The 21,533-nt window shown below is 39.7% G+C and overlaps 1 protein-coding gene across 1 annotated transcript in view; it reads right to left on the bottom strand.

Moving 5' to 3' along the window:
• Positions 1–135: 135 nt before the first annotated feature.
• Positions 136–21,533, bottom strand: part of rngtt (RNA guanylyltransferase and 5'-phosphatase) — a 211,863-nt gene continuing 190,465 nt past the window's right edge. The window contains exons 14-16 of the mRNA XM_017697713.2: positions 20,645–20,711; positions 3,218–3,341; positions 136–615 (exon numbers count right to left, since the gene is read on the bottom strand). Of these exons, the coding sequence (XP_017553202.1) occupies positions 458–615; positions 3,218–3,341; positions 20,645–20,711 (349 nt within the window). The 3' untranslated portion in view covers positions 136–457. The remainder of the gene's footprint in view (positions 616–3,217; positions 3,342–20,644; positions 20,712–21,533) is intronic.

Below are 21,533 nucleotides of genomic sequence, written 5' to 3'. Positions count from 1 at the left end.
TGTGGAAAACATAAACACAAACAAAAAAAAGCAGGAAACAACTGACAGTCATCCATTCTGCATAGACAGTAGCTATGATCTCTTGAGAACATCCTGAATGCTGGGAAAATAAATAAAAAAGGAGGTAAACAAATGTCAGTGTAACACATTTATTTATTCATTTATTTAAACAAGAACTTGTCTCAGCTCTGAAAGCTCAGACAAGGATCTCCACATTGTTCTAAAGAGATTTCAAAGCAGTGCAGCGTCTGCTGTCTGGCAGATGTTTTTATTGAGAGTTCGGAAAGTGACCAAGCTGCGAAATGTTACAGCGCAAACGTCTCACAAATGCCATCGGCTGGTTTTCTGGTGATGATCGATGATAGTTTGGAGATACAAATAATAATAATAATAGTAATAATAAAAAAAAACAAAACACAAATCTTGCTACACTAGCGCAACTCAAACCTGTCCCACTCTACGGTAAGCCATGGTTGGGTCTCTTTGGAGGGGGAGGGGGCATGAGCTGGGTATCCAGGTCCGAATGGTGTTTCCGGGACTGGCTCTGGGCGCAACGGTCCAGGAACTCCAGGAGGTTTTCCTTAGTGACCGGATACTGGATACTGTTGCACACAGCTGCGGTGGACAGGAACAGGACATTAGCACACATGTGATGACGAGCCATATCCTCCAGCCATGGCCAGGCTCTGGGGTATATATACAGGGAACTGTTATTACTTTATTTGTGATTATCTTTCAGTGCACTATGGTCATGCTGCTGTTAACGTCCACGACTTTAATGAGTCGGCCAAGAGCCAAGTGGAAATTAGAAGCGAGGCGGATGCTGTTCAAACACGAGAGAAAAAAAACAGCATATTTGGTAGCACAGATGGTTAAAACTCAAATCTATGCCAATCCACAGGGCATAACAAAGTGTTAGAAACAAAAGAACATAGGAAAACAGTGTGGTGCCCTTAGACAGCCCATGACTCTGAGACCTTACTGAGCTGCATTTGCCTGCAGCCTGCTGTTTACTACTGGAGTGTGGATTATCTTTTTTCAGAGTTAAAAGCTTTATTATTAATATACAGTTGCACCCCAGTGTGCATGAAGGAAAACAAAATGTATTTAGCCAGGTATGGATATTTTCATTCAAGTAATCATCTGAACTAATCATCTGACTCATTCTGAGCAAAAATATATGCATCACCTCTTCACCATCACCTTATGCTGGCTGCTCATGAATGTTAAACCTGTATGTTTTTTGTTTAACATCTGGCCAATTTTTCTTTTGGGCACATTGAATTTTTTAAGTCTACAAATGCAAACATTCATAAAAACTAGTCTAGTACAGACTGGTCATACTCCTGCTCAAAACACACCTCAAACACACATCAATCAGTTAGTTACTATCCCATGTGGTGAGACAAAAAAGTTCATTTCGCAATAGTTACCCATCACAGCTTACGATGCCATGATAGTCTATAAAAAAAAAAACCCAAAAAGCTCAAAGCTAAAATATTTTCTGAATGGCGTTTTTGAACAGTATAACTCTGTAGGTGGTTATGCATGTACAGTATGTGTATTAAAATATTTATTAAAAAAAACAATTTTTTTTGCTCTGTGTGTGTTAATTATCATATAGGCATGTTTGCAGTTCTGCAGTTTGGGCAATAAGAGAGACTCGTTCACCCAATGTCCATGTTTGTGTAAAAACTGATGTTATGAAATGGGTGCTGTAGTTTATTAACTGGCATCTATCGGTTTTGACCTAGTTTACTGGAGTTTTATATTTATATGAAGTAGAAATGTGGATTAACTGTACGTGTTTAAAATTCACTGTACCATTAGCACAATACTACATTTACAACATTGCACAATTTACGATTGCTGTTTGCTCACTTCTGTCTTCTGCCATGATGAAAATAACACCAATGTCACAAGAAGCCAGTTCGTTCTGCATCGAAAATGTCAATGTACCTGACGTCTTTATCCAAACTGGAATGCTGTTCATGTGGCGCCTCTTGATGGGAACCACTTCAAAGCAGTATTAGGACTAGAGCACAGAAACCGTGCAATAAAAGTTTTTACTGAGAGCTGTGATAGGCCCCAACATAAAGCAGTCACTTTTAAACTTTAATTTTCATCATATGATGATAATTGTACATTATATTCTAATGTAACAGTGCTAAGTGTTGAACGCTGCATTTTAAAAGCATTTGTTTATCCACTGCAACAATAATGCTTCTTAAGTTCTACTATTGCAACCATGTTTTTCCCCCATGATAAATTAGCATCAAGCTAATGGTTTTATACTATACAGCTCCAGCCTACACATGGACATGTGAAGCTTGTGACAGTAAATCAGGTAACTCTGTATGTTATTTACAGTGAATCTTTCAGTAAATATTTCAACTTAAAGCCTGACTGAATATTTAGCCTGTTTGAAGTCTGCAAAGTTGGTTGTTAAACAAAGTCATGGGTATGGTTTTGGATCTTTTACTTCACATACACAGAACTCGTGACTTCAAAAATAAATGTATTCAAGAGATCCTGTATTTTTTCCCCTCTTTCACTTGAGTTCTTACCTTTTATTTGTTTTTGGAGGGAGGAAAAATTTCTGGGATCTTTGCTTCTGACGTGCTGTGGCTGTACTATGTGTGTTTGTTTACCTGCATCTTTGATGTTTGCAAAAGTTGCTGACAATAAGAGAAATGATATAACGAGTCTCTCTGACTAGATTTGCAGCTTGCATGTATTTAGATTTATAGCAGAGTGGTTAAGTCACTCTCTCTTTAAACTGGAAAGCAGGTTTCAAACCTGCTTCTAGAGCTTCTAATGCTATGTCCCTCTCAGTGTAAAAACATCACGCTGGTGCTACATGTGTAATGTAATTTGAATTGTTCTGTTATCACAGCCCCTGATTATTGTGGAAACTCTTGACAATAATGATAAAAATGTGATTAATCATACAGCCCTGGTTAGCTGGTTTAATAGATTTGTTAGAGCAGGAAAATCACCAAACTGGACTTTTTGTGACCGCAGTATCCCTCACTAGCATATAGATTGTTCAAAGAAATGAATTACTATTCAATTACTGTTAATAATACAGTAAAAATGCAATTCAAATGCATTCACTGCCTCAGATTGATTTAGCTGACCACTCGTGATAGATGGAAAGCTTCAATAGGCTTATTTAAATATCCAGTGTAGGAGAGGTTACAGTGTTGGCACTCACCCATCGCTGTATCATAGGAGTTGGGGAAGCTCTTGTCTATTCTCTGCCTCATGAAAACCCAGGAGTTATTTTTGAATGTGCACTCGATGATCTTATTATCATACTGCTTCAGCTCCTTTGACACCTGTGGAGGATGAGCAAGAAGCACCATTAGATACAAAGAAGTATTACATACAGACACAATATTGCATACATGTTTATTACACATTTATGACAAGCTGATGAAGCCTGTGAAGACAGTCCAGCTGCCTCCTTGAAAGCTAAGGCCATCTTCATAAAGATGTGTAATGTGTGCAAGCCATTCACATCATAAAGCGAAAATAATCATTTGTCATATTCGCATGTAGTAAGTAAGGTTTGGCCAAAATGTCTTTTGTGGTATCATTTCAGACGGTTTCAGTTTAGATCACGCTATATATATATTTTTAAAAATTAAAACAATTTTAGATGCTTAAGAATGCATATATTTGTTAGTTAACTTTGACTTTTAATGTCCATTAGCCTTTTCGTAATTAAATTTATTATTTTTTTTTATTGTGCACAACAGTAAAAACAAAACTATAAATAATATACGAGTAAACTTATGTAAATATTGGGTTCCAATACCCTGCATGCGTGTCTAAGTGTTGCTTCACATCTTAATTTCTAAAAGGCTTGACGTTGGAATCTTATTTGCCAGCTTTTTGTTTGAATTTTCCATTCCACCTTAAATGGAGCAAGCACCTGTACAGGAGCCAGAATGTAACTGATCCACCATTTAAGGTGGAATGGGGATTTTGAATAAGAAGCTAATTTTAGCTTCCTTAAACTTCTGACATCATTTGTTTCATTCTTGCATCCCATACAATCGTGCCTCCAGCTGTCAGAATGAAATGCAATTGGGAATGCTGGATTTTGAAAAAAAAATTCGTTATACAGCTTTAAGGTACCAACAGTTCCATGGCTTGTTTTGTGTACAAGGCCTTGACCATGCTGTCGACTGATGCAGCTGACCAAGTTGGGTGGCACGAGAGGAAACAAAAGCATGCCAATCTCTCTGGTGTCCATGTTAGGGTAAGGCTAAGCCAACATGACGGGCCATTCCTTTATGACCACTGCCTCGAAAACAAAGCGGACTACCTCAGATGCAAAGGACTAGGCAATGGGAGGTGATCAAAGGTCTGACGCTTTTACATTTTCATTTGTATTGTGATTGAAATACCCGCCACTCAGCTAAACAGACTAACATTAGCATGTTGCACTGTTTTGCACATTGTGTTATCAGCGTTTATTTGTAGCATACCAGAAAAAAATTTATGATAACGCTCATGCATTAATAAGAATTTCAGCTAGTATAAATGTTCAGCTCTGTACTATTAGGTACATTTTATTAATAAAACATATTTAAAGCAACAGTCAAAAAACAAAACGCTGTATAAAAGATATAAATTAACACAGAACAAAATCACATACAGGACAAAAACATGCCGCTGTATTTACATGCTTACAAGATATCTAAACGCTAACGCAGGGAAGTACGGTTCTAGGTTTTCATTTAACAGCAGCAACAGAGGGAACACAACTAATATTTGGTGTTAGGATGTTCCACAAGCTCAGTGCAGCGACCGCAAAGGCACAATCACCCTTTAAGCTTTAACTGACACTGTGCAACAGTCCAAAGTAACCCATCTAAAGACCTCAGAGACCTGGGGCACAGTAAGGGAGAAGCAAGTCAGCCCACAGGATGTGGCTGGTCCATTAAGAGCTTTAAAAACAAGAGCTGTAATAGACCTCTAAACTGGATCTTAGGCTGAAACGATTCTCTGTGCCTGTAAGCAATCCACAAGCTGCATTTTGTACTAATTGCAAACAAGCCAAGAAATACTAATTAACAAATATCAATAGGGATGCAATTTGACACCAAAACATTTTGGCCAAAAATGGTCAAAAGTGCCAGTTTTGATTTTCAGACTGAAAGAAAAAAAGGCTGAGATATTTAGCTGAGAACAAATATTAAACAGGCCTCTAACAAACTGAAAACTCAAACAAACTGAAACAAATCTAACAATTAACAAATAATTTTACATAGTGATTAATAAAGCCGTTTGTTTCTTTTACTCGTGTTCAAACAGTTTAAGTGCCAGCTGATCAACAGTGCAAATACTGCCTGATTGTACCTTTTACTGCTTCTACAGGGAACATCAGACTTGCTTCTTGTTGAGAATCAAAAGGAGGTATAACACTAAACGCTCTTCCACTCTATCGCACTCAATATGCAGAATACAGAAAAAAAGCAGAAAGGAAAGTCTTAACTACCGTGTCAACGCCATTTGTAGACTCAGTTTCCAAAAAATGACAAAAATGGCAATTTCATGACAATAGTCAAAGTGACAAAAATGACTAATACGTTACGGAATTCATTGTTTTTTGAATGACTATCCATTTGTTGAACATAAGTCAAAGGAAGGTAAGTGATACAGGAGCTTTCAAAACTGAAGTAAAAAAAAAAAGAAAAAGATTTAGACAAAACAGGCCTCCTAACAAGCCTGCAAGACCTAGGAGACCACTAAAACTATCTAATAAGACAAGGTCTTTCTTGAATCAGATCTGAAAATGTCCATCCTTTCACTGTGAGAAGACAATCCAAAACTATGAGCCTGAATATTTAGTTGTCAAAAAGGGGTGAAAATCTGCACTACAACATTAAAACTGGACACCTGAGATGTGGAGTAAGATTTTATAGATTGTTGAGTACAAATATGTAATTGGGATTACTTGGACCGTGAGAAGCAGAAAATGAAACCAACTACTAAGACTGAACTTTGGAATCTGTAATAAAGGCAAAAGGTGGAACCACTCAATACTTAAAAATATACGTATTAAGTTGCTGAGGATTCTGAGTAATTTGCGTTAGTTTTTTTTTTGTGACTGGAAATTGAAATAAAGCAAAGGGGTGCAAAAGGGTTCCTTTCGCAGAGTTCTTTATGTGTACATACACACACATACATTATCTAAGCTGCTTATTTTTCTGGGTCAAAGAGGGTGCAGCAGCACCCTATCGCAGCAGTCACTGGGTGCAAGGGAAGAAACACCCTAGACAGCTTGCCAGTCAATCACAGTGCAGACACACAGACATATTAACACATACATTCACAACTAGGGGCAATTTCTCCAACTGGCCTGACTGCATGTCTTAGGACTGTGGGAAGAAACCAGACCACCCAGAGGAACTGTATGTTTAGTATTAACATTATTCATATGATGCCAACCTATTTAGACACCACTACAGCACTGTGAGGTACTGAAGGATGGGCCTATATATAAGCCCTTATGGTTGAAGTGTTTAGTAATGAAGCATTAAGACAACAGGATCCAAACTACACAGCACCAAAAAAGGTTCTTTGCCATACACCAATAGCAGAACCTTTTTTGGTCCTACATAGAACACCATCAACAGGTTTTCCATCCAAGAGAACTATTTCACCATGTAAAGAGCCATTTATGAAGTCAAACAGTTTATTGAGTTGTCAAAGTTCAATATGTAAACCTGTGTAATGAAACCTGTATTTTTAAAGGGAGGAATTGAGAGACTACCAAAGTAAAATTCAAGCAAAGACGATAAATGAACAGCTAGATGGGATGAGGAACAAGCTTTAAAATGTTGAGTATGCCTCCAAGGGGGTATTTAAGGTGTGCAGAGGGGCTCACAGACAGTAAGACAGCAGGTGCAAGACAGCTAGAGAGAGAGAGAGAGACTGAAATAAGCTCTGCTCCTCTGCTCCATGGATCTGCGGGAAAGAGGAGGAGTAGGCGGCACTGGAAGGAAACACTGGTCCTCTGAGTGCAGCAGCATGCTGGGTAAGTAAAAGCCCGTGTGCTCCGGCCGTGAAGGGCATCTGTTAGCATGTCGGGGGGGAAGTAGGGAGGAGGTGCTTCAGAATGATGAAGCAACAGATCGGAAGGGAAGAAGAGGAAACACAAATGCGCACAGATATAATAATGCCAACATAATTACTGCACACACACTAGCGGAAACCCAAATATAGGTGTGCGAGCACACTGCCGCACACGCTGATGGAACTAAGGATGCCGGTGGAGATAATCCTCCCTCGTTTGGCAGTGAGGGAGCAGCTCCTGTTAGTTTTGGCCCAGGCCGGCATCACGCCCCAGTTGTAACCGTGAGATCCTGGCGGCTATTTTGGAGCCGACTTGGTGCCTAATCCAACCAAATCCACTTCATTATGGCTGCGGTCTGGACCACACATCCTTCAATTCACACTCCATCTTTCAGCCAAAGCAGAAAGCATCAGCAGTCAGGACTGCCTCTCTCTCTCTCTCTCTCTCTCTCAGCCACCCAACCCGCCCAAATCCCTTCCCCACTCCACAATCACTCCATCTTCCCCCCTTTCTGCACACCTGCAAACTGCATTACTAACAGCTTGGGTCTTCACTACAACATGAGCTGCTTCTGCTGTTCTCAGCCAGGTTTTGGCAGCAAGTTCCTTTTTCATAAGTTTGAAGTTACTTTTCATACTCAGAATTTATATAGTTGTATGCAAAAGTTTAAACACCTCAATTGAAATGGCATGTTTTGTTGATTTTCTATAAGAAAATAAAAAACAATCTTAAAATGTACAATTCATTTTGGCATAAACTGCCCACTAAAATTAGGTGCACAATTTTATTCATTTGCTGAAATTAACATAGTGAAAAGAACAAAACTTAAAATGTGCCATAACTTTGCATAGGTTTAAATTCAGCAAATTTACAGTAATTGTGCATTAAAATGTACAGATGTTTGCTGTCCTTAGAGGATAAATTTATTTTCAGTTAAAAAATCAACAGAATGTCAAATATTTCACAAAAGTGGGGAATATTCTGTTTTCCATGACATGGACCATTTTAGAAAGTATTACAGGGAGATATACACTTTGTGGACACCTCTCCTAATTATTGAGTTCAGGAGTTTCAGCCACATCCATTGCTAACAGGTGTATAAAATCAAGCACACAGCCATGAAATCTCCATAGATAAGCACTGGCAGGGGAATGGGTCGACTCATTAAGTTTAAACACACACTATTACAGGATGCCACCTTTGTCACCTTTGACATGTCTTCCCTGCTGAGTCTGCCCCAGCCAACTGTAAGTTCTATTACTGTGAAATAGAAGCACCTAGAGGCAACAACAGCTTGGTCACAAAGCAGCAGACCAAACAAGTACTTGAGCACGAAGCAACATCAGCACAAGAACTGTGGACTGGGAGCTACATGAAATTTCCGTAGCTGAGCAGCTGTAACACACGCCTAAAATTAGTATTCGCCATGCCAAGCATTCGCTGAAGTGGTGTAAGGCACACTGTCACAATCTCAAACGGTGGAAGCGTTTCCTAGTATGATGAATCATGCTTCACTATCTGACAGTGTAATGGACAAACCTGAGTTTGGTGGATGCCAGGAGAATGCTACCTACCAGAGGTGGTGGAGGAGGGATAATAGTCTGGGGTCTGTTTTTCAGAGTTTGGGCTCAGCTTAGTTCCAGTAGTTCCAGGGTACTGTTAATGCTACAGTATACACTTTGGACATTTATCTGCTTCCACCTTTGTGGCAACAGTCTTGGGAAGGCCCTTTCCTGTTAGAATACGACTGCATCCCTATGCACAAAACATGGTCCATAAAGACACAGTTGGAGGAGTTTAGTGTGGAGGCAGTCCAGTGGCCTGCATAGATCTCTGCCCCCATAGGTGCCTACTTATGTGGGGGCAGTCATGGGCTGGAGGTTAGGGAACCAGCCTTGTGACCACAAGGTCGCCAGAATAGGGCCGCACACTGCCCCTTAGTGTGTGTGTGCTCACTAATGTGTATGTTCACTGCACGGATGGGTGAAATGCGAAGGTGAAATTTCCCTGTTGTGGAACTACTAAGGGCCTCTTATCTCTCTTTTAGATATTTTGTGTGGTTCTTTTATAAAGGAGGATAAAAGAGACACACCTTATTTTTCACTGCATTGGAAAATGTATTGATAATGCACTGTCAGGTATCAAGTCAAATTATTAATACTCCCCTCTAATGACCACATATCAGCTCAAATCTGATTGAATAGTGTTTGCACATCTCAGCAAATCTCATGTAGATGTAGCCAAAACAGTCTATTTCTTACATTCTTTTTCAGTTGTGCACTAGTGATCAGCACTTTAAAAAAAAAAAAAAAAAAACCCTCTCTCAGCAGTTTGACTTGACTTTTTGACTGCCGAATTATATTGTAGGCTACACCTCCTATACATTTCAGGCAGTGTGCTCTGAAATGCTTAAAGTTCAGCTGCTGAAATATGACTCAGAAAGCGGCGACTGAGTCACAACACCCCCTCTATGTGAAGCCAAAGGCTTGGGGGGACAACACTGGCTCTTCTTCTTTTATGAGCTCAAATATTTTGATGCTAACTTTATATTGCCTTTTGCTCTTTCTCTCTGGCTTGCCATGTGTTATGAGCAAGATAGTGAAGAGGTTGCTGAGGTGTCCATGCAGGGCACTATTAATCGTGAGAATGGCCTCCTCTCGTATAGGAGCTGCGGGGTGGGGCTCTATATGAAGCTCCTCAGAGAAGCTCCGCATGCTAAGAGGCAGACTGGAAGCAAACAGTGCGGACGGGCCGAAGGCCACTTTAATAAATTTGTGCTGAGAGAAATGAGGCAAAGGGAGGAGAACAATGAGAGAACAGAGCTATTCATGAAAGGCAAGGTGAACAATGCTTCAGCAAAGGAGTCTTTTTTTGGTGTTAGAGATAAATCAGGCAGAGAGAAGATGATGGACATAATCACAAACTATAAAGCTCTCCAAATTCGAGGCATTATCTCAGTCATTTTCATCCCCACTCAGAGCCACGCCGGAACACCTAAAATCTATTCAAACCAATCATCTGAAATGGTAGCAGTGATAATAGTAATTAGTGGGTGAACTCTGCTGTAAGGTCAGTGTCTGATAAAGGCAGATTGCGTGGGAGGCCTCGAGCGCTCAGGCTCACCCACTGGGACCTGTGGAGCGTGACTGAAGCCAGAATAACAGAAAACAATACAAAACACAGCAAGGAGAATCTAGAACACATTGCAAAGAACTTCGAGACCCTAGAATACAGTAGAGAAACAAATATACATCATAGAGAAGCTGGATTACAGAATTCAGTGCAGAGAACTTGCATAGAAATCTAAAATAACTCGGAACATGGACAAAAACAATAGAACCAATAACAGAGCAGAATACAGCCACAAACCACAATACAGCACAGAGAATCTAGAATACAGACCCAGAGAACTCCAGATATAGCATACAGAAACCAGAGAACCCACGATACAGCAAGAAAAAGTAGAAACCAGAAAGCAGCACAGAGAATCCAGAATGTGGAATGTGAGCCCAGAATTCAACAGAGAATGCAGACTGAAGTGGTTAAGCCAGAATACAGAACACAGAGTATAACACAGAATCCCAAACACAGCATAATGTAAGGTACACAGTTTAACCTACAAGAGAGAACTCAGAGGGCAAGCAGAGAATCCAGAGCAGAGCAGAGAAGCCAGTGTGCAGCATAGAGATCAACCAAGAACCCAAAATACTACAACGCAGCAAAGACAATCAAGACTTTGTCAGAGAACTTACGATACATATTGGAGAACCCAGAAAGAAATATAGAGAACTTAGAAGGCAGCAGAGAACCCAAAATGTAGCATGGAGAACCCAGAATGTAGCAGGAAACCCAGAACGCACCATTTCAAGCTACCAGTATGAGCTACCATTACTTATTAGCTACGTCAGCCTCACAGCTCCTGTGCAAAATTAAAGCAGCCAATTCTGAACACCAAACATATCCACAGCGATTGACTCATTTGGTATGAAGTGGAACTTCCTCAATTTGATTTGATTGCGCAATCAATTTTTTATGTGTTTATTTATTTATGAAATAAACAGCTCAATCTCCTTTCATTTGTGGTGCAGACTGAAAAGGCTGAGAAAAGTGGTGCAGTCCTTTGATTACCACAGGAACAGAGCAGCCAGAGCAGCAGATGAGCCTTACAAACAGGATAACCATGCTAAACAAATTAAGGCACTAGTGTTTTTCTTGTAGACGGCTAACGAGGAGCCATTTGTCTAGCGGAGAGTAGTTGCTTGTGCGTTTTGTCTGAGTTTTCCTCGATCAATCACCCAATCAATTACCACTGTGAATTACTAATTGTGTCCTATCTAATGAAGCCACAAAACTTTAATGGCAGAACTGCAGAGGCAAACAAGTAATTAAAAAGCGAGGCTGATTTTGCATGGAAACAATACTCAAATCAGCTTGGCACTTGAGGAACTGACTACATAATGGGCCTGATATTCCAAAAAAGCCCTCGTTCTGCTGTGACTCGCTTGTTAGATTTCGATGTTATTGTTCCTCATAAACGGATGGAGGGTTCTCGACTCAATTTACACATATATTTATGGAGATCACAGTAAATGCCAGACACATGTAACACACATGAAACTAATTCAGCAGACAGTTGATCAAGTGGAAAAGCTTTGTTGAATTCATGTTGATAAGTGTCTAGCTCTAATTAGACTAATTGGTACTTGAGCTTCTAGCAAAAGAGATTGTTGCCTTGCTTGAACTGCTTTTGCTTGAGTCGACACAAATAATATTACTGGAAATGAGAATGAGTTCAAATTGTTTCTGAGAGCATGTGTGGGGTCCACACATACAGCAAATGAGTAGAATCCATTTGGCTTCTGTCAGCAATAAACTGGCTTCATTTTATTTAATACATCTGCTTGATTGCCTCCCCCCTGGTTTAACTGTATTCATTAGGGTACAGCCTGATGTTAAATTTGCGCTCTCGCTCCGAGATAAGGGCCACACTTTTTCAAAGGTCTCAGGGAACAGAGTGGAAAATATAAAAATGTTTATACGATGCTAAAATTGAGATCCAAGACAGAAAAATGATCAAACACTGCTTAATAAACACTGATCAGACCTATCCGAGAAATGTCTGGGTGGGGTCTTGGTATGCTAATGAGCCTACTTGACTGATATCCCCCTGTCCAACACTCCCAGGCTGCTACACTGCTAATGCTGAGAAGTGAAACAGGCTCTTAGAAAATCTCCTGAATTTTCAGAAGGAAAAAACCCGCTCAACTTGTAATGGAAGTTAATGTAACTAGACTTTTTCCAGATGCCTCCTTTGCCTGTTTTCTTTCTCCTCTGTGATCAGCTGAATCCATGGACTACTTAGAGGACTACAACTCCCCTGAGCCATTGGAAGATCATGTAACTCCCCTCACTTCAACATCCACCAATGAACATTGATTCTTTCATTTCTCCTCACTGGAATTCTGAACTCACACACCTGTTGATCATCTAGTCAGTATCTAAGCCTGGGCTTTGGACTAGCACACTGCAAAGTATTGCCAACTTTGGACTAGCACACTGCCAAGTTTGCCCTTATCAGTCTGTTTGCTGTGATTATTCGGAAATCCTGGTTTTTGAACCTGAACTTGTATCTGGTTTCACTCTCCTGATGTCCCTTTGGTTACAGTTAATGAGCTCTCTGGTTTTGACCTTGGATTGTGACGACTACCCTCCTTGTGATTCTCCCAAACCTCTAAGTACTTGTTTTTAAATCTGTAATCTTCTGATCTGTTTCAATTTCCTAACACGTTTAACATGAAATTTTAAACACAATGCAAAGGACGACGAGTTTTCAAACTATGTAAAAAAAGTACACATTTCTCTGTATATTTTAAGCATCTTTTAATTAACTCCTGTTTATTCACATTAAAGAAATGAAGGGTCATCTGACTTTTGCACACTCTATATTGATCATTTTGTAGACACAGTACCTGTACATGTAGACATTGTACCTGCATACATGTATGCTACTTGTCTACAAGAGCTAGACTGACCTAACTATAAAGAAAACATGGATTGAAGTCCCCTAGCAAAAATGTAGTTTACACAACGTTCCCCTTCATCCAAATGTGGTGAACCAATCAGGATTGGTGTCAGAAGTCGAACAAAATTCAGGCATCCAGATGCTACTACTGTTTAGCTATGCCATGTACTTTTCCCCCTTTTTCACAGATAACAGTGTATCATACTTGCATATGTGACACGGTATATGAGAACATATCTAACATCTCATGATTTGAGGCGAGTATGTGAAAATTTACACAAGCAGTTTGCACTATGCTAATTTGAGAGGTATAAACTTCTATTACTCAACTGGTTTGTGCCATTAACCTTGTGGCTCCAACAAAGCTGGAAAAACGTTTAGAAAACCAAGCAGGGTTTGGCTGAAAACTGTGGTTAGCTGACGTTTATCCAAACCATTTCTTTCTAAGTCTTTAAAAATAGTTCCTATTTATTGAAATTCTCAGCACAACAGTGCTTCCTTCCAGCGATCACGTCTTTAATGTGCATATAGGCACGTTTGAGAGATCTCCAGCGTTCACAGTGCAATTTGCCGCACAGCAGTGTAAGGAAATTTCACGCAGCTGTGAAAGTGAAATAAATCCACAGTTCAGTACATACTAAGCTCCAAAAAGTTAAGTTTAAGTTTCATTCCCTTACAGGTCTAACGTCTATCATAACTCTTTTTAAGGAACAGCAGTGCTCATCATGGACTGCATTGGTGGAGTGGGGAGCAGAATAATTGACTGATACATTATTTAGTCTTAATATCGGCTAGATGGTCTGCGTGAGGGAAATTAAATCTGATTAGGTAATGCCCAACCAAGCCCAACTTTCGTACGGCCACTGCAGAGCAGGCTAGACTCCACACTTGCTCTAGGCAACAGGGACCAGAAACCAATTAATTCCAATCCTCTAATGTCTGTATTTATGAAAAAAAAAGATTTTTCAAAACATTATGACTGTACACACAGGCAATGCATGCAACACAATTAAAAACAAACATTATTTGTGGCTGAAGCCTTTCTAACAAACTGCCAGGCATCTATCATTTGATATAGCATTCCTACAAAAGCTTGCAGACTGTCAGGGTATAGTCTACTGCTGTTAATTTAGCATGGCTAAAAGTAGTAACAAACAGCAAAACGTCTCGGAGCTGTCAGTGATTCGACAGCGAGTTGTGCACGAAAAGCGATATCTGAACATCACAAGTGTGAAGACGTATTGGTGTCTATGTTCATGGAGACGAGGACATCAAGACTGTGTGAGCCTATCGCTTAGATGCATAAAGTCCTTGTCAGTATACGGTCATATGCAAACGTTTCAATCAAGTGATGTTTTTTTCAGTTTAACATATTTCACACAAAAAAACTAAATATAAAATATGCCATAACTTTCCCCCATATTTTACCCCTCGCCCAACTTATTTAATATGGCAAAAAAATGACTAATTGTGCATCAAAATGTACAGAAGTGGGCTTTGTAGAGGAATTATTTTTAAATTCAAATCAACAAAACGTCAGTTGACCGGGGCACTTAAACTTTTGCATACCACTATGTACCTTTTCCTCATCTGACTGGACAGGCCTGTGAACTACCTGGGTAGGTCTGGCCCCGTGCCACAACAGTCATGAAATACAGCGCTCACCTTTGGCTCGTACCTGCGACTCAGTCACAGCCATGATATCCCTCGCGATAACGCAAGACCTTCTTTTGCATAAGAAACACACAGAAATCTGATCCATTTCACTATAGCCAGTGTGCACATGCATTCTTCTTGTATTTTACAGTTTACTCTTGAGGTCCACTTATAACATTTGTTTGGTTTCATGCACCAACAATGGTTATAATTCATATATACATGACCATTTTCCAAATCTCTTCATCCCTTAGAATTAAGCAGGCTGTTTTTGTTACTGTGCCTTTAAGACTTGTATATGTAAATGTGCTCTGCTTTGGTAACCTGTACTATGCCTCATTGAAAAAGCAGTCAGAGCTGAAACACTCTGTAGAACTTCAGTGTGAATGGGTGGGGCTAAACTGCTGTAGGCAGAATAAGTGGGTATAGGCAAATATGTTGATTCTTGTGACGTCACAGGAACAATGAATTAAAATCGGGCTGTTTCAGCAGTGTTTCCACATACGGACTGTACAGAGTGGTCTGCTCTGAATCCGAGTGGTGGTGGAGCGGGGCCCTTGAGGGTGCCCTGGCTCTTTCTTTCTCCTGTACAGCAAAGCAATAGTTATTATTGACACAGATTCCAACAGTAGACTACTGTACTACTTATACTTTTGGTATAACGATGCTGAATGTGTATATGTTTTTGTATTAGAGGTGCAACTCAGTCAACTAAAATCTAATTAGTTGGCACCTAATTTATTAGTCAATTAGTTGCTGACATCATTACGCATCTTTCTTCACTAGGAATGTTTGTGGGTTACCGCTTACTTGAGAGTTGACAAAAACGTGATGGCAGCCTCGAGAACAAAATCCTAAAAAGTGTGGTACAATTTCATACTACACTCAGAAAAAGGGTTGTCAGTTGTGCTGTTTGTAAAGCCAACCTTAGCTGGCATGGGAGCACATCCTCCATATGGGAGCACCTTAAGAGAAAACACGTCGGCTCACTGGACGAAAGTGATTCATCCCGGTAATATACGCCCGTCCCAAACCGCAGACTAGCAAATAGTGTGTAAAAATAGCGCATATACCATTAGAAGTGCACTCATCAGTCATTATAGTTTAATTTTGACCTTGTTTTGCTTTTCACTTAATTTGTTTGCCTCATGTACTGTCTGTCTGTTGTCATGATTTTTGTCTGGATTGTCCTGCTTTATATCTTATTTGTTGTCTCGTGTACTATGTTTGTCACAAAAAAAGTCAAGACAAAGCCTCTGAATGTAGCAGCAGAGAAACGTTAGATAAGAGAGGGTTAAGAAAACACTAGTGGCACTAAAAACAAACAGTTAATAGCAAATATTGATCTATTTTTAACTGCAAAGTGCCGAGCTTTGCTCCACTAAAGGTCATATTACGTACGTTTTTCAGCCAGCGTAATTCCGCAGAAACGTTCTTTCACTAACAAAAGAACGCGGAGAAGGGACGGCAGCTTATCAGATTTTCTCTGCAAGCTGAAATACATGCTTCAGTTAAAGAATGCCTGGCAGGCAGAGCAGGCAGAGTGCTCTTACACATGAACATGCTTGGATTAAAGCCCCTCGCTCTTCTCACGCAGCAAGTCCCCTGCTGCTACCTGAACAAAGCGGGAGGTTTTTCTGTGCGCAAGATTAATAAGGAAGTGCACAACGAGATGGAGTGTTTGATCCTAATGGAGACGTCACACGGAGTCGACCTCCACCTCTCAACAGAGAGAAGAGGGAAAGTTCTGGAGCGGATGAGTGGGCCGTGTTAACTTTGTGGGGCTGCCAGGGAACGGCAAACGCAGCGAGAGGGCTGGATACACACACGCTCGTCAGAGAGATCAGTGAGTCATCATATAGAGTGTGTATGTGTGAGGGAGAGAGGGAGAGAGGGAGAGAGAGAGAGAGAGAGAGAGAGAGAGAGAGAGAGAGAGAGAAAAGGGATGGGTGGAAATTTGACAGCTCCCTTGAGCCTCATTCAAAACAAAAATAGGCGGTGTTCAAAAATTACAGTACAGGAACACGCATACACACATACAGCCGTCCAAAAGTTGATTAAACCAATTTTGTTGCAGATATAGGCATAAAATGATTATAATTATGACGGGATGTATGTACTACTCTTTCACAATAAGATTAAAGGGCAAATACATTCAAAATTTTTACATATCTAAATCAATATTCTACATTTTCCTGTCCTTTCCCTTCCCTTCTTTCCCTTGAGGTCCACTTATTATGCAACTAAAATGGCCAGAATTCATCTTCAAATGACCATTTTTAAACCTCTCTTTATCCTTTACAATTTAAACAGACTGTTTTTGTTATGGGGCCTGTAAAATTGATACAGCTATATGCAAACATTTGGATGCTTCTGGTCAAAATAATAAATGAGAAAAAAAAAAATTTTCTAAGTGAAAATAAGTGAACACATCCTCTACAGAGAACACACCTCTGCATACTGTAATTTAATCACTCTTCCTTGTGTTAAAATATGTAAATCAAACTAAATTAAAACATGCAGAGGTCTGAAAAAATATGGTTTCTTTGGAGACTATTATGCCTCACCACATCCTCCACGTACCTTTCCACCATTTTAACATATATAGGGAAAAACCAAAATGTGGCCAGTGCAAAACATACATTTCTTAAATATGCTCACAGGGGAAAGGTACATGGAGGTTGCTGTAAGGCAGAATATTTCTCAAAGAAAACATTTTTTCAGACATCTGCCAATATTAATTCATTTTTATTCAATTACTGTTTATGTTCATGTTTAAACCTCTATGTTAAAATCAACAAATGAACAGTAAATAAATTAAAACATGCAGAGGTCTAAAAATGGTATGTTTTCTTTGGGGACTACTTTGCCTTCCAAAAGAAACCCTCTGCATAACAAACATCTTTAAATGTGTGTTAATGCTGGAAAAGTGCACGGACGTTGCTGTAAGGGAAATAGTTCTCAAAGAAAACTTTTTTTTCAGCCCTCTGTACATTTTAATTACTGTTTATTTGCTTATATTTTAACATATTGCAGCTGTCGAAACAAAACCTCGTATCTCCATTTTTGTCATTTCTCAGTTTTTCTCATTATTGGAAAATGTCCGTTCCCCTTTACAATGTGTGTAAATTTCATGATGAATCGGCCAAAAGAAATGGCCCAAAATGAATTGGAAAGACGTTTGGTTCCATTGACTTGCATTAAAAGTAAAAAAAAGGTCTTTTCCTTCTCCTGTAAAGTTGCCATTCTGGAGATACAAGGTTTTGCTCCGACAACAGTGACATAAAGGAAAAAACCCTGTGGCCTGTGCAAAAGACAGATTTAATATGTTCTCTTTCTTTTCAATATGTTTAAAATAAATAGAAATTGGACACTAAAATTGGGAGAAAACTGCCATATTTACGTTTGGTCCCTGTAGATCAGGGGTGTCCAATCTTATCCACAAAGGGCCAGTGTGGGTGTAGGCTTTCCTTCCAAACAACAGGAGCATACCTGATTCAACTTGTTTGATCAGTCAGTCTCAGTCTTTAAACAGCTGGTCATGTGTACTCCTGCTTTGTCGCAATGAAAACCTGCAGCTACAGGATAAGATTGGACACCCCTGTTGTAAAGGATGTGTTACCTTGTTTTCATTTAGAATATCAACAAAATGTCATTTGCAGGTGCTCAAACTTTTGCGTATGACTGTAGATGTAAATTCTGACTGGTGGGACTGTATTGTGCTTCAGGCAATAAGCACTCAGAGCTCCACCATACAACTTGACAGTGAAAGAGCAGAGCTAAACTGCTGTAGGCTGAATAGGTGGATGTATCGCCGCTGTTTTGCATTGTGTTAAACTGTCAGGATGAACGGACCAACAGACATGAGCTAAAAAAAACTGTACACAATTATTTCCATTATTTATAGTTTTTTTTCCTTCTCCTGTCAAGTCGTCACTTTGGAAAGACAAAATTTTGTTTTCCGACACTGATGATATGAAAAAGAGCTGCTTCTTGTGCCATCACCGAAACGATCAAGTCGTCTGTTTTTCGCAGGATAGTTTCCATGTATGAACTGTATGGAGTGGAGAGTGTATGGAACATTTTGAATCTTTAAACTACGTTATTACTTCAAACTCCTTTGTTTCAGAAAAGCGAAGGAAAGTCAGTTATCCTCAGCCAAAAAGCACTCAGGGCTGAATCACTGCTTGTAACACACGCATATAAAGTCACTCAGCGTGGTTTGATGTGAAATGTTCTACTCTTGGGCCCAAACTTTTGTTCTAGGGCATCCAAACTGCAACATTCAGGCGAACTATAATGCTTGTGTATACCATACACATACAGGAGGAAAGTAGGTTTCATATCAGTTTAAAAAATGCAGCTTGTAACATTACACTGTGCGAAAAACAAACATAAAACTTAAATACATAAACGGTATGAAGAGGGAGACCGGTCACTGGTCACTGGTTAGAAGGAAAAAGCACTACCCTTCAGGTAAAAGAGCCTCAGCTTGCCGCAAAGCAAAGACAGGTCGATAATATTGTGGCAGTAGTGGGGAAAGTCCCCCTCACGGAGATCTAAAGTGCAGTAGCCAGAACGACCTGAAACGCCATGCTTTTTATGCGTTACTAAGCCAAATGCTACAAACTATTTATAGGATTTTGTCCGATTTTACTTGTGATCCCAAATATGCTTTTTAAATGGTAATCTAACTTTCAGTTTTCAGTATTTTGGTCTCTCCCCATTGAAAGAGATAGGAGCCTGGTCTTTTATGACTGGAAATAACTGCCTGGCGGCATTGCCAAATCGGCCACTGAGCCAACAGACTTTCCTATAAGCACTTTGCTTAATGTCATATAAAATACGTCATTAAAATAATAGAGAGTGGGGCTAATGTAACTTCCTGGCGGCCAAATCCAACTTCCTGATGGGCGAACTTCGGCCTGAAGTGCAAACTTTGGTAACCCCTCCTCTAGAGAATCATAGCCAGACAAAATTTGGTATTAATAGGAACCAGATGTCTGAAGAGTTTACTGTCTCTAAAAGCTCCCTCTAAGGAAGCTATTACAAGAAATGTTGTTTTATGACAGTTTTATGAAAAGGTTGTGGCCTAAAACATGTAATATGTTCATGGTGGAAAGCTACATGGAGGTTGTTATAAGATAAAATACTCCCCAAAGGAAACTTTTGTTTTCAGATTTCGTATCATTTTACGATCATGAGCATGACATTTGGATAGTAAATTAAAAGGTTATATTTGTGTTGTAGATATTGTGACCCCGGATCCCATCACTACCACTGTAAAGAAATTGGAGTTATGTTTTTCAGCAACTAATCATCTCACATGAAATCACTATGAAAGACTCTGTTTACATCTTTTGAAAAATTGATCGAAGTAAATAATTAAAAGAATTCTGTAAAAAATATGACACTTAAATGTGCCCAAAATGATATTGAGATGCGTTTGCTTCTATAATGACTGAACAAACAGTACAGAATGTGTCAGAAATAAAGATAGAACACATGTACCATCATAATAAAAGTGTAGAGGCACTTAATTACTGAACACTTACATTATCTTTACAATATTTAAATGTACTTGATTATTCATGTGTTTACAATAACAGAAAACATGAATCTGGTGAGTGAATCCAAACGTTTGAATGGTAATGTGATTAAATACATAAGGTCATATATGGATGACATGAACATGTTTGTTGTACAATGAATCAGGAGTAATGAATGCAGGAATGGGGGCAGGGAAGGTGACATATACAGCAGCAGTGTGAAGTAGGGGGGTGGCTTCAGAAGCTCATCTGTGGCTTTGTGACAGAAGTCAGTGCCTGACGCCAGAAGAATAGGTGTGAAGCCAGATTTAGCAGGGATCTCACCTTCATCTGTGCAAAGGGCACGTCATAGTTACCGACGTACAGCAGGCCTACCGTCTGAGGGATCAACCTGGTAGGAGACAGATAGAGAGAGAGATAGGGACAGAGAGAGAAAGAGAGAGAGTTTGTAACCTTCTTCACTCTATTACCCTCACATAGATCATTTAAATGTAGACAATTAGATATATGGCATTAGTTCACTGCTAATAATGGAAATAAGCAGCAGCAGTGGCAGCAGTGTTACATTGTTGTTATTGTGAATAATGATGTTGTTCTGCTTTGGCAGTACTGTACTTGACACAGACATGCCAATAAAGCTGAGAGAGAGAGAGAGCGAGAGATGGGGAGGGAGAAAGAGGGGGAGGGAGGGACGGAGTGAAGGGGTGGGCAGTGAGAGACAGTGGCTAACAGTCTGAACACTCCCCAAAATAATAAAAACAATATATAACAATATATATTTTTATTATTATTCTTATTGTTGTTATTATTAATAGTAGTAATGCTATGGTGTTGTTGCTATTGTTAATGACAATATGACTGTTGCTGTTATTATGCTTTGGCAATATCATAGTTGATATGGTCATGCTGAGAGAGAGAGAGAGGGAGAGAGAGAGAGAGAGAGAGAGTGAGAGAGAGAGAGTGTAAAAGAAGAAACAGCGAGATGAATGGAGAAAGAGAGAAACAGCAAGAAAGAGAAAGAGAGAAAGAACAAGAGGGTGAGCGAGAAATAGAGACAAGGCAGTAGAGAGAGGGAGAGGTTTAGAGAGAGAGGTAAGAGAGACATAGTGTGGGAGTGAGAGCTGAGAAGTTAAATTGAGTGAGAGAGCATGATAGAGGGACACAGAGAGAGAAGAGTGAGAGAGAGCATAAGAAAGACAGACAGAGAGATCTA

Source organism: Pygocentrus nattereri, chromosome 4 (genome assembly GCF_015220715.1).
Source record: "Pygocentrus nattereri isolate fPygNat1 chromosome 4, fPygNat1.pri, whole genome shotgun sequence".
NCBI lineage: Eukaryota > Metazoa > Chordata > Actinopteri > Characiformes > Serrasalmidae > Pygocentrus > Pygocentrus nattereri.
The sequence above is the reverse complement of the archived record's forward strand: the minus strand, read 5'-3'. Positions and strand labels throughout refer to the sequence as shown.